Source organism: Chelonoidis abingdonii, chromosome 1, assembly GCF_003597395.2.
Source record: "Chelonoidis abingdonii isolate Lonesome George chromosome 1, CheloAbing_2.0, whole genome shotgun sequence".
Taxonomy (NCBI): domain Eukaryota; kingdom Metazoa; phylum Chordata; order Testudines; family Testudinidae; genus Chelonoidis; species Chelonoidis abingdonii.
The window spans coordinates 91,779,151-91,790,899 of NC_133769.1; the positions used below are offsets into that span (position 1 = coordinate 91,779,151).

General features: G+C 44.7%; 1 protein-coding gene across 3 annotated transcripts in view; it reads left to right on the forward strand.

Moving 5' to 3' along the window:
- NR1H4 (nuclear receptor subfamily 1 group H member 4) overlaps nt 1-11,749 on the forward strand; it is a 62,677-nt gene that overhangs the window by 49,250 nt on the left and 1,678 nt on the right. For all 3 annotated transcript variants that reach the window (XM_032788521.1, XM_032788522.1, XM_032788523.1), the window contains exon 8: nt 10,162-10,275. In XM_032788521.1, coding sequence (XP_032644412.1) covers nt 10,162-10,275 — 114 coding nt within the window. The remainder of the gene's footprint in view (nt 1-10,161; nt 10,276-11,749) is intronic.

Here is an 11,749-nt window from a genome sequence, read left to right on the forward strand (position 1 = left end):
TTACTTGTATTACTGTAGAATCTAGGAGTCCTAGCCTGGGACCAAGACTCCATTGTGCCAGGTGCTGTACAGACACAGAACAAGAAGACAGTCCCTGCCCCCAAGCACAGGCGCCAACTTTTTTCGGTGCTGTTGGGAGCTCCTGCCCCCACCCCCGCCCCTGGGCTCACCCTGACTCCACCCCTACCCCAAAATCCCCACCCCAACTCCGCCCCTCCCTGCCCCTGTTGTATCCCTTCCCAAATCCCCACCCTGCCTCCTCACCCAAGCGCACTGCGTTCCCCCTCCTCCTCCCTCTCAGGCTTGCCACGCAAATCAACTGTTTTGCGGCGTCAAGTGCTGGGGGGCGGGAAGAAACAGGATGCAGCGGCATGTTCAGCAGAAAAGGTGGAGGTGGAGCGGAGGTGGAGGTGAGCTGGGGTGGGGAGCAGCCGGAGGGTGCAGAACACCCACCAATTTTTCCCCATGGAGTCAGCACGTATGCCACAAGAGCTTACAATCTTAGTATCAGACAAGAGACAACAGATAGGGGAGTGCAAGGAAACAATGCGGCATTATTGATCAGCATGACAGGCAAGTAGTCTCAACATACAAGCAGCCCACGTGTTGTCAAGATTTTTGTAGGCATCATAATAAAGGAGAGTTTTAAGGAGGGATTTGAAGAGCACTAATGACTTAGCTTTGCACATGTTTATGGGGAGCTGGTCCCACATGTGAGGGATAGTGTGAGAGAAGTTACTTTTTCAAACAAACACCTTTGTACTAAGTGGTCAATGGAGGCTGGTATCTTGGGCCAATCAGAGATGAGAGTTGACTCCTTGCTAGTGAATGTGAGAGGACAGGAAAGGATAGGTCCTTGAAAGTGAACTCAGGTAGCTTATGTTTGATGAGATAGAGAAGGAGAAGCCCGTGGAGGGATCCCCAGAAGGAGTGACATGATCAAAGTGATGGGCTAGGAAAATGATCTTTGCAGCAGTATTCCAAATAGATATCAGTAGGGCAAGATTGTCTTTGTCAAGGTCAGAGTAAAGGGTGTTGCAGTAATTGAGATACGAGATGAGAGCCAGGATGAGAGCATTAGCTGTGTGGAGGGCTAAGAAAAGCTGTATCTTGGAGATGTTTTTCACAAGACTTAGATATGACTGGGATGTGAGGACCTAGAAATAGTTCTAAGAAGATGATAATGCCCAGGTTATAAGCCCGAGTGACGGACAGGATGGTGCTGTTGGCCATAGTGACTCAATTTTTAAAACATGTTCAAAATGGAATTCCTGAAAAAAGAAGACAAAAACAAGCAAATAAACACAACCTCTTTAAAACAGGATGATTTAACATCTTCCATAACATTTCACTGCATTGTAATACACACAGCCATGGGTATATACAGCATGGGAAAATTCTGTTCATGAACATTTCAGAGCCATCTGCCACATGAAGTGGCCAATTCCGTATTCCTGCATTATAGCTAGATAAATAGGTGTAAGCGTTTAATTCGTATCTGTAGAGGCAAGGGAATACAGCATTCTCACTGCAATACACAGGGAATTTTCTACTAAATTTGCACACTGAGATAGACCACATATATATAAATGTCCATCTATATAAACACGTTTCCAAAGCTGACTACTACTGTATGTTTATATAAATAGACCAGAGTCACCAAAACTATCTAAAGGAGGTATAAATTATACCTCCTTGCCAGCCAGGTCTTCTTCCCTACCTGCAGGTAATTCCCCCAAAGAAGTCTGTATGGTGTTTCCACCGCCACCTTCCCTCAGGGGTTTCTGCTGGGGTAGTACTGAAAGTGGAATGGGTTGTGAAACAAGTCACAGACTTGGCACATAACATTTCTAGGAAGCGAGTTGGGTTGGGGAGGGGTGTATATTTTAATTGCTGCCCGGGGAAGCCCCTCTGATTGGGTGCTTTGCCCATTTTCTCACCTCCTGGTGAAGAATAGCCAATTAGGGCTGCTGCAGGAGGGAGGCAGAGCTCTGTTCCCCTCCCCTCAGCAACCTGACACCATTCTCACAGGCGGGTAGGACAGGAGCATCATTTTCTATTTCACAGGGGTGAGAGTTGCTTCCCCTCAACTATGGTTTTCCCCTCCCCAGACCTGTCCTAGCTCCTTTCCAGTTGCCTCTCCAAGACTGGGGGGGGAGGGACTGCTGGGGGGCAGCCTGGGCTGGGGCTCCTAATCTGCATGTTGTCAGTGGTGCTCCTTCTGCTCACTGGCTGGACAGGAAACAGCAGCAGCAGCAGCCTGGGTTGGAGCTGACCATTCAGAGTGGGCCTGGCCCCAGTCCTTGCCCCAGGCTGGCCACCAGTGAGATACCCTCCCCGGGCTTGCCACCCCTACTCCCTGGGATAGGATGGCCATGCCATGCCACCACCCTTGCCACATCCAGGATGGGACCGCGCATGTCTCGCATGAGCAGCTGTGGCCTCAGCAGGGAGGTGGAAGGGGGGATGCTGAAGTGATGCCCAGCAGCCCATGCCAGTTCTGCTACTATCTCACTCCTGTGAGCAATAGGCTGCTTCCTCTGCCACCCAATTCCCTCCCTGCAACACCCAGCCTGGGAAATGGGAAAGAGAACTGTACTGCAGCCCCCCTCAGGTCTGGGGGGTGAAATCCCCCACAAGCTGCAGTAGGAACAGAGATGGGGCTAGGGGGAGAGAATTGATGGGTGGCAGACTGGGGGACAGGATTTATTTGGAGCCAGAACTAATTGCTGAGCATGGGATGGGCAGATGTGGGTGTGATAATAGCCTCACTTTTCCCAACCATGTTAAGCATTGGTAGGATAGCAACTTTGGTCTGCAGTTGTGGTTCCATTTGAGCCACACTGGTGAATGCGGAGGAGATGCACCACTTCCTTCACTGGTCATGACTTCTTCTCAGCTAATGCATCTCCTGGCTCATCTCCCTAACGGTAACCTGTTGGAGGACAGGTCATGTGTCCACTTTCTGGTGCTGCAAACTCTCTGCTAAGTCTACTATGCTCTGCCAGGGTCTACACCACTCACAGCCAGCAGAGCCCCTAGGTGTATCTGCCCCAATGATTATAGAGCCTTATGATGCATTTCACTGTTAACATTCAAATAAAACAAAAGTCAGTGTTTCCAGTGAAAGTTTCTGAGTCTGGAAAACAAATTTGACAGACAAGATTCTGTGAAAGATAAGTTGTAATTTTGTGAGTAATTAATACATTTCGTTTTCCATAAAACAACAGTTCGTTTACTGCTAGGATTAATATCCACCGGCACCTTCACACTTATCCAGATGAAAGATCTTTTCATCCAAATTAACAACACGGTCTTAGTCATTGTTAATTAGCACAAAACATTCTCCCTGGTAGAAGGTTTTGTTTTTTTTTAAATCTAGATGTCATAAACACTTCTCTAAATCTTACCTTCAGGTAGGTCTGTTTCATTTTTATTATTGAAGAAAGGCAAATGAAAATAAACACATACATAAAATGTAGCTTCAACAACAGTGATAAGTACTAACTGGCTACTAGGGAAAGGAATACTCATTTTCTCTGGTTATTTTAACCAACTAACTGCTAAGGGCCTGAAGCTGCAGACCCTATGCAGGCATCATTCACATTGCCTTCAAGGAGTGTTTCGCTAGTCTAAGAATTGCAGGACTAAACCCTTAAAAAGCAAGATAAAAATCATGTATATGAAACCGTGGATATTAATGAAGTTGTACAATAGGTAAAGTGGGCTGGACGAATAAGAGTCTCTGCTTTGAAGAGCGTTCATGAAAAGATTTCATGAATATCTCCCATTAATGACTTGATGCAACTTCTAGAGAAGTCAGACTGTAAAGCTTTTCAAGGTAGAGACTCCTATTTGTTTAGGACACTTTACTCATATACTGAAGCCAATGGAATGACTCCATAGATCAACCCTTATAGGCCCAGGTCTGTATGAAACAGACATTACAAAATGGCAAACAGAGTGGAGCATGTGCTTTGTAGCTGGCATGCTTCACAGAACAAATGGGTCTAGCAGAAGGTTTTTGAAAGAGGGAAGAAAGGATGGCTGGTGAATATTAATCGGGAAGATGTGCCCACAGGACAATATATAGTACAGATTTCTTCTACAGCTCATTGTACAGATTTTTTATAAACAAAAGTAAAAGCCAGCTTATTTTGTCTGTTCTCAGTGAGGCCAGAAATACTTTTAAAAATCAAATTACAAATTTAGAATAAAACTACAAACACAGTATGTCTTGGCTTTACTTCTAAACTGCAAAGTGCAGCAGTGACATTTGAGAGGATCCCATAACTCCCCCTAGTTACTATCCAAAAGCCACGTTTAATCTGAACCCTAAGCACCTGAAGGGAGATGAGGCCACCTCTACATATTTCATAATAGCAATTAAAAAAAACAAATCAATCAGGCATTTTAAACATTTCTCTCTGGGTTTTTTTTTCCTGATGGGGTTTATTAAGCCCAAACTGAAATATTTTCAGTTGTGTAAGAGAACAGCTCCCTCTTGTGATGAAACAGCAGTTAGTGCATGATGAAATAGTGCAGACGAGGTCTGTAGAAAGGTGAATAGAACAAAACCAGAAAAGCCTCTTCCACTGAGGCGTATCATTTTACACTTTTTAGCTAACAATAGTCTCTTGCTTCATTTGACTATTGAAACATTTCAAAATTATATTCTTTTTGGTATCAGCATAAGCAAACTCTCTAATACTATAACACTCCTCTTCATTCTTTCCTCCCTTTCCTGCTTATTATTCTTTTACTTATTATTTGTATCACAGTGGTGCTGAGGTCAGGGTCTCATTGTGCTAGGCACTGTACAGGCATATACAACTTGTCTACACTTAAAACGCTACAGCGATATAGCACAGACATTACGTACACCGATGAGAGAGATTCTCCTATCAGCGTAGGTAATCCACCTCTCTGACAGATAATAGGTCAGTGGAAGAATTCTTCCATTGTCCTAGCACTATCTACATATGGAATTAGGTCAGTTTAACAATGCCACGCAGGGGTGTGGATTTTTCCACATCTCTGACTGATGTAGTTAAATCAATCTAATTTTGTAGTACAGATGAAACTCTAGGCTAGGTCTACACTACAGCTTATGTTGGCATAATTTATGTTGCTCAGGGAGGTGAATAAACCATGCAGACATCTCCCCCAGAATGAGAGGAGTGTAAAATGCTACCATATCAGAATGGTGGTGTTCTGTACCCTCTTTGCACTGTTATAAATGAGTACACAACGTGGTGGGCAATGGAGAGATGGGTCCAGGAGTGCACAGCACAGCCCCAGAGAAGAAGAAAGGAATGGGCAAAGGTGGCTCTTGGGCTCACAGATCTGGGTCATTACATCTATGACTGGTCTCCAGCCACGGCCGGCTCCAGGGGTTTTGCCACTCCAAGCAGGAGGGGGTAAAAAAAAAAAAAGGTGCGATTGCGATCTGCGGCAATTCAGCGGGAGGTCCTTCGCTCCGAACGGGAGTGAGGGACCCTCTGCCAAATTGCCGCCGAATACTTGAAAGTGCCGCCCTGCTCCTGAGTTGCCACCCCAAGCACCTGCTTGATAAGCTGGTGCCTGGAGCTGGCCCTGTCTCCAGCTGCTCTAAGTCATGTCCAAACTGTCAATGGGCAGATAAGGACATATAAGGCAGCCATGCATCAGAGAAGGTGCAGGGAAACTCCAGCCATTTGCCCCTTTGTAGGAGTCACTGGAGAATCTCTCCACCATGGGATGATCTTTCCATGGCCACCTCTGCCTGCTTTAGATCCAGATTCCACTGCTGGCATGGTGCAGAGTGACTACACCCTTCTCCAGAATTGGGACCTCGGATTGTTGTCATTTTTACTTTGCTTTGGGTACACTGTGTATCAGAGAGGCTGAAGAGAACAGCGCAGAAACTTATCACTACCAACGTCAACTGCTCAAAGCTCAAGTCAGCACCCCAACATGACTGGCTGAAAAATCATGAGATTTTAGAATAAAATACATTTGGGGCTCCTTTTGTTTGCCTTCTAGCTTTTGAGATGTTGGGTTACCCTCTGGTCATGTTTTCAAGCTTTTCTCCACGACCATAAGGGCTAGAAACTTTCTGAAAAAACAAAAGCTGGGATTCTCATATAATCACTTGACCGGAGGGGCTAAACTACCAAATGTCATGAGACAACCAGGAGAGGTGGGACCAATGGAAACTCGGGAAGAGGAATGAGTCAGGAGTGGGAAGGAGGCAGTCTTGCTAGGATTCTCCCTTCCCTCTCCTATTTTCCATGCTTTCAATCAAGAAGATGATGGTAATCCAATGGCAATTACAAATCTGGACATGTTTTGTTTGCTTCCAGACCTTCATGCAGCCATTTCTGGAGTTCTTTCTGTAAAACTCCACTGCTAAATTGTACAGATCTTTTACATTTTTCAGTTTTCATATGAGCGTTGGCATTAAATTTTGTCATATTTAATCATATTGGTACTTTTAAAAAGCATTCTCTTTCTAAAGGAATAGATGGACCTGAAAGCTTAGCAGAAACAGCTGTTCAACATTTTAAATAGCTAACTCTGATAATTATGAGAAAAATTACAGTGGAAAATTAGAAGTTCTGGCTGTAGTTCATTGTTTTTGAAGCCCCAAGAGCGCAATTAACTCACGTATGATAAGCGGACGCTCATCATACATTTCTGCTTAATTGACTCTGACCTTTCTCAAAAGGGCCTATGTGAAAACTTGTGATAAGAGCTTCAGTATTGCAGTTTGTAACTTGAAATTAACACAAGTGGTTAATGTTATATGTTTAATTACAGTGTGCACCATGGGTTAGATTTACTCTCCAAAGAGTGTGTTCTTTGTTGCTAGTTTATTCCAAATAGTAGAAATGTTTATTCCTATAGCAGCAGAAAGTGACTAATCATAGTTTAGTCAAGTGACCTCTCAGTTTTTCTGTTTTGCTTCCTGTGGATCTGCATCCACTGAGTTTCACTTTGAGTTTTCAGGTTTGAACAATCTCCAAACCTCACAGCAAAATGTGACTAAAACTACAAAGTTTAGCTTCCTTTTTGTGTAAATCATGCAAAACCACAGTGGTTTCCACACAAACCCTTAACTTTTAGCCAAGATTAGCTCAAAACTCAGAAATGTGTTTCCTCCCAGTGGTTGGAATAATTAAATAACAAGTCACAAAGTTTTCACTTATGGAAATAGAGTAGGATCCCTTCCTTCAAACCTATGGGGTTAACTGCCCTGGCATTGCTGCTGCAGAACCACTGATGTGAAATTCTAAACACATCCCAGAAGCCCACCATCAGACAGCATCAGGCAGCTGTATTAAGCAATCTTGCAACAGCCCTATTGGAATATGAAAGTTATAGTGCACCCTGCTCCCCTGTAAAAAAGGCATGAATTCATTGGGCCTGATTCTCAAGTACACTAAGGCACAGTGTAAAGGAGACAAAGTGGGTGTGAATGTAATTTAAGGTCAGAGTGCTATAAAGGGGCCTGAGCATAAATAAGAATCAAGTCCATGGTCTCTAGACCCAAAAGTCATATATAAACATACCATACTTGCTCTATAAGAAAGGGCAGGAATTGAGCCTGGGATTCCATTTTTTCTGGGAGAACACCAGTCTCTTAGATTAATGGATCAGCTGAGCTTGGCACAGTCACAGGTTCTAACGGGTTTGGGAAATTAGTAGCAGCTACATACACTTCTTTCCCGACTGTCTAGGATTCTCCTGTTTGGTTCGTCCCAAATAATTATCAGAGAGCCAGAAAGTGTCATTGTTCCTTGGTCCAAATACCTTACAGATGCAAGTGTCACACAGGATAATGCCCTTGGCTCTGACCCAAAGGGTGATCTTAGAGTATGTCTACACTGCAATAGAACACCCACAGCTGGCACATGTCAGCTGACTCAGCCTCACAGTTTTGGGCTGTGGGGTATAAAATGGCAGTGTAGATCAGGGTCAGCAACTTTTCAGAACTGGTGTGCCAAGTCTTCATTTATTCACTGTAATTTAAGGTTTCGCATGCCAGTAACACATTTTAACGTTTTTAGAAGGTCTCTCTATATAATATATAACTAAACTATTGTTGTATGTAAAGTAAATAAGGTTTTTAAAATGTTTAAGAAGCTTCATTTAAAATTAAATTAAAATGCAGATCTTATCAGTTTAGTGTGATCCTTGCCCTTGCTTTTCCTTACTGAGTTTTCCAATGTCTGGCACGTATTTGGATAGTTTAAACTGAACACAGGCTTCTGAGTGATCAGTAGTTAACTGACTCCGAGAGGGACAGAGGACGGATCTCATGTGTGGAAATACCTGTTTAAACAGGGAGGTGGATCCAAATGCTAAAAGCGTTGCAAACGCAATTTCCTTAAAACAGTTAAATTTCGCTGGCAGGGACATCCAGCAGGTCAGAATAGAGGCCCCATGATCTCTCTCAGTAGCTTTAAGTGCACTCTGCAGATCTCCGAACTTTGATAGCCACAATTCTGAGCTTTTTAACTGAATGAGCTGCGTTTCGAAATCTTCATCCACTTAAATACAGACAAATTCAAGTCGTTTTTGTTGAAGTTTTCAGGTTTAATTAGAAAAGAAAGCATTGGGCCAAATCGCAGCAAATCTTGAAATCTGTCAGAAAATTCTGATTTCAGTTCTCGCATGTACATTCCAATCTCATCGACATTGACAGTGCAACGTGTCGATAGCTCTTTTATGTGTTGGAAGTAGCAGAAAGTCAAAGTTCAAATATACCAAGAAAAAACTGCTAGTTTTACAACAAATGCCTTCCAGGCTTCATAAAGATCCAGAACTGTTTGCCCTGCAGCCTGGAGACAGGGTTGTTTTCGTTTAGGTGAGCGGTGATGTCAGTTAGGAACATGAGCTTACACAGCCATTTGTCGTCATCCAGTTTGGGGTAGTTTTGTCCTTTTTCTGACAAAAAGGCCTTGATTGCATTAAAACAGTTTACAAAGTGCACTAAAACCTTGCCATGACTTAGCCACCAAATGTTCCGGTGAAGTGAAATGAACAGACATCTAACTTTGCTTTCTTAGGAGCTGACATTTTGTCAAATGTACCCCTCAACTCACAGTGGGGAAAAAAATTGCAACAGATGGCATGCACAACATCAAATGCAATGTGCTGTTCCACATGACATGATAGTGATGCAGGCAGGAAATCAGGACTTAAAAATATCCCAGTACAGTGGCAGTGGAACAATTTTTAAGGGGGGGAGTGCTGAGCTGCACCCCCTCCTGCCCCTGGAGCCAGTGGGCCACACCTGGGGGCTGCTGCAGAACCCCGGGCTGGTGGCTGAGACCCCAGGATGGCAGCAGAGTGCCCAGGACTGGTGGCTGGAACCCGGGGCCAGCAGCAGGCTGAGTGGGGGCCGGCAGACAGGACCCTGGATGGCAGGGGGCTGGTGTTAGGACCCCAGGCCAGCAGCAGAGCCCCCAGGACCGGTGGCTGGGACCTGGGAAGTGTGAGTGCCTCTCAAAATCATCTCGTATGCCGCCTTTGGAACGCCTGACATAGGTTGTTGACCCCTGGGCTTGAACATCTGGGTTCTGAGACCATCCCTCATTGTGAGGTCCTAAAGCCAGGATACCAGCCTGAGTGTTTACACTATAATTAAATAGCCTCTTAGCCCGAGCCCTGAGAGTACAAGTCATCTGACACAGGCCAGCTGTGGGGGTTTAACTGCAATGTAGACATACCCTGAGCAGTTTTTCTGGGACTGATTGCAAATGCAGGGGCTAAGGGATTACTTGGCAAGCTGTGTGTATTGGATGCAGAAAGCAACCAGAAAGCCAGAGGACAGACACATGCAATAATGAATGTGGCCCTAAGAGAGAGAGACAGAGCTTTTGGGGGCACAGGATTCGCTGGAACGGCAGGCTTGGAAACCATGAGCAAAGAAACTGCCTCCTATTGTTTGTTCCTTCTGTGTTCACAGAAACAGGACTTTGTGTACATTCTTTGGGAGTCAACAGGATTTCACTAAAGAAATACTGTCACCAATTTCCCCTTTAATGGAAACAACCTGGCAAAGGCCCAGATATTTGGCTAACTGCTTAGGCCAAGAGGGCCACAGATAAAACTATTTATTTTTAGTATGTTTTTTAAAAGTCTTTGATTATATCACTGAAATTTTTTTAACAGGTATTGCTGATGATTACATAACTCCCATGTTTGGTTTTTATAAAAGCGTTGGAGAACTGAAGATGACAGAAGAAGAGTATGCTCTACTTACAGCAATAGTTATCCTAACTCCAGGTAATTTCTATTTCTAAATTAAATATTTGACAATAATTTTTACATACAGGAAATCATAAAAATGATTTGCCTATAGCAGCTGAATAAAAATTAAGATATTGTTGCTTATCAGAAAGGGCTTTTCTTTTTCTTTTATATGGAAAACTCCCAGGTGTTGATGATATACAGTAGCAAATATGTCCTAATATTCCATTGTGATTTCAGTGGAACATCAGACCTTTGAAAGAAAGCTGCCACATCATGTATCAGAGGGGTAGCCGTGTTAGTCTGGATCTTTAAAAGGCAACAAAGAGTCCTGTGGCACCTTATAGACTAACAGACGTATTGAAGCATAAGCTTTAGTGGTGAATACTCACTTGGTCAGATGCATGAGACATCATGTATACTGTGCTAAAGAACCAGCAGCAACGGGATTAAGTCTTGAGGAACAAACTCTGGCTGGCATATCATAAGTACATGGTAGAACACCTGCAGGCAGAAGCAGGGGGAGGGAAAGTAGCAGTTATTTATGTTGTAAGCCCCATCAGGACCAGGATTTTCTCTTTTCTATGTTTATATAGCACCAGTGCAATCGTGCCCCAATCCCAACTGAGGCCTTTCAGTCCTACCAGAATATATTTACTATTATTACTACTAGTTCCTATTCCAGCTTTCACCAAAACATACAAAGAAGTTTTATGGCACCAAAGGCCTTGCATCACAGGAGTAGTACAGGAAAATTCTGGGATAAGGCCTAGAGGTCATAAAATGGCTGGAATAGGGACCAATTGCTTATTCACATAATTTGGCAGTCACTCCCATTCCAACATGCAATATGGCAAAAAACAAGCTCTAAGTACAGTTCTTATTGGTGCCCATGGATCAGCGGGTATAACAAGCCAGGAGAGGCTAAGCCTCCCTTGGCACAGCCGCCACTGACCCAGATGCCTGGGCTGTGGTGGCCCCAACTCTTTCCCTCCCTGCTGGGAATGGGCTTCCGCAGGAAGTTTTTGCTTATTATGCGCCATGCAGGTTCCCCGGGTGACTGAGGAGGTGGTATATGCTTCCCTGGTCCCTTGGACTCCTCAGGAAGATTACTGATGAACTTGGAAGATGAGTAGCAGATACCGCCTCTTCAGCCACCTGGGAATCCGCATGGCGCATATAAAAGCTTGGTGTTCTCCACCTGGCTGCTTCTCTCCAGCACTTTCCACCCCTGTCTCTGGAGTCCCCACTGCCACTTGCCGGTTACTGCTCTCCTCCCCACGCAGCCCCCTCCCTGCTTGCCTGCCACCATTCACCGGCCCCTCCTCCCACAGAGGAGGGACATGGCAAGTGCCAGAGGGACAAGCAGGGAGGGGAGAGGAGGAGGGACGCGTGCAGCGAGTCGGAGGGGGGACCAGTGAGCAGTGGCAGGGGACACCAAGCGGGGGGGGGGAAGAGAGGAGGGTTGCACACAGTGAGCAGGGAGAGGGCTGAGTGAGGAAGAGGGGAG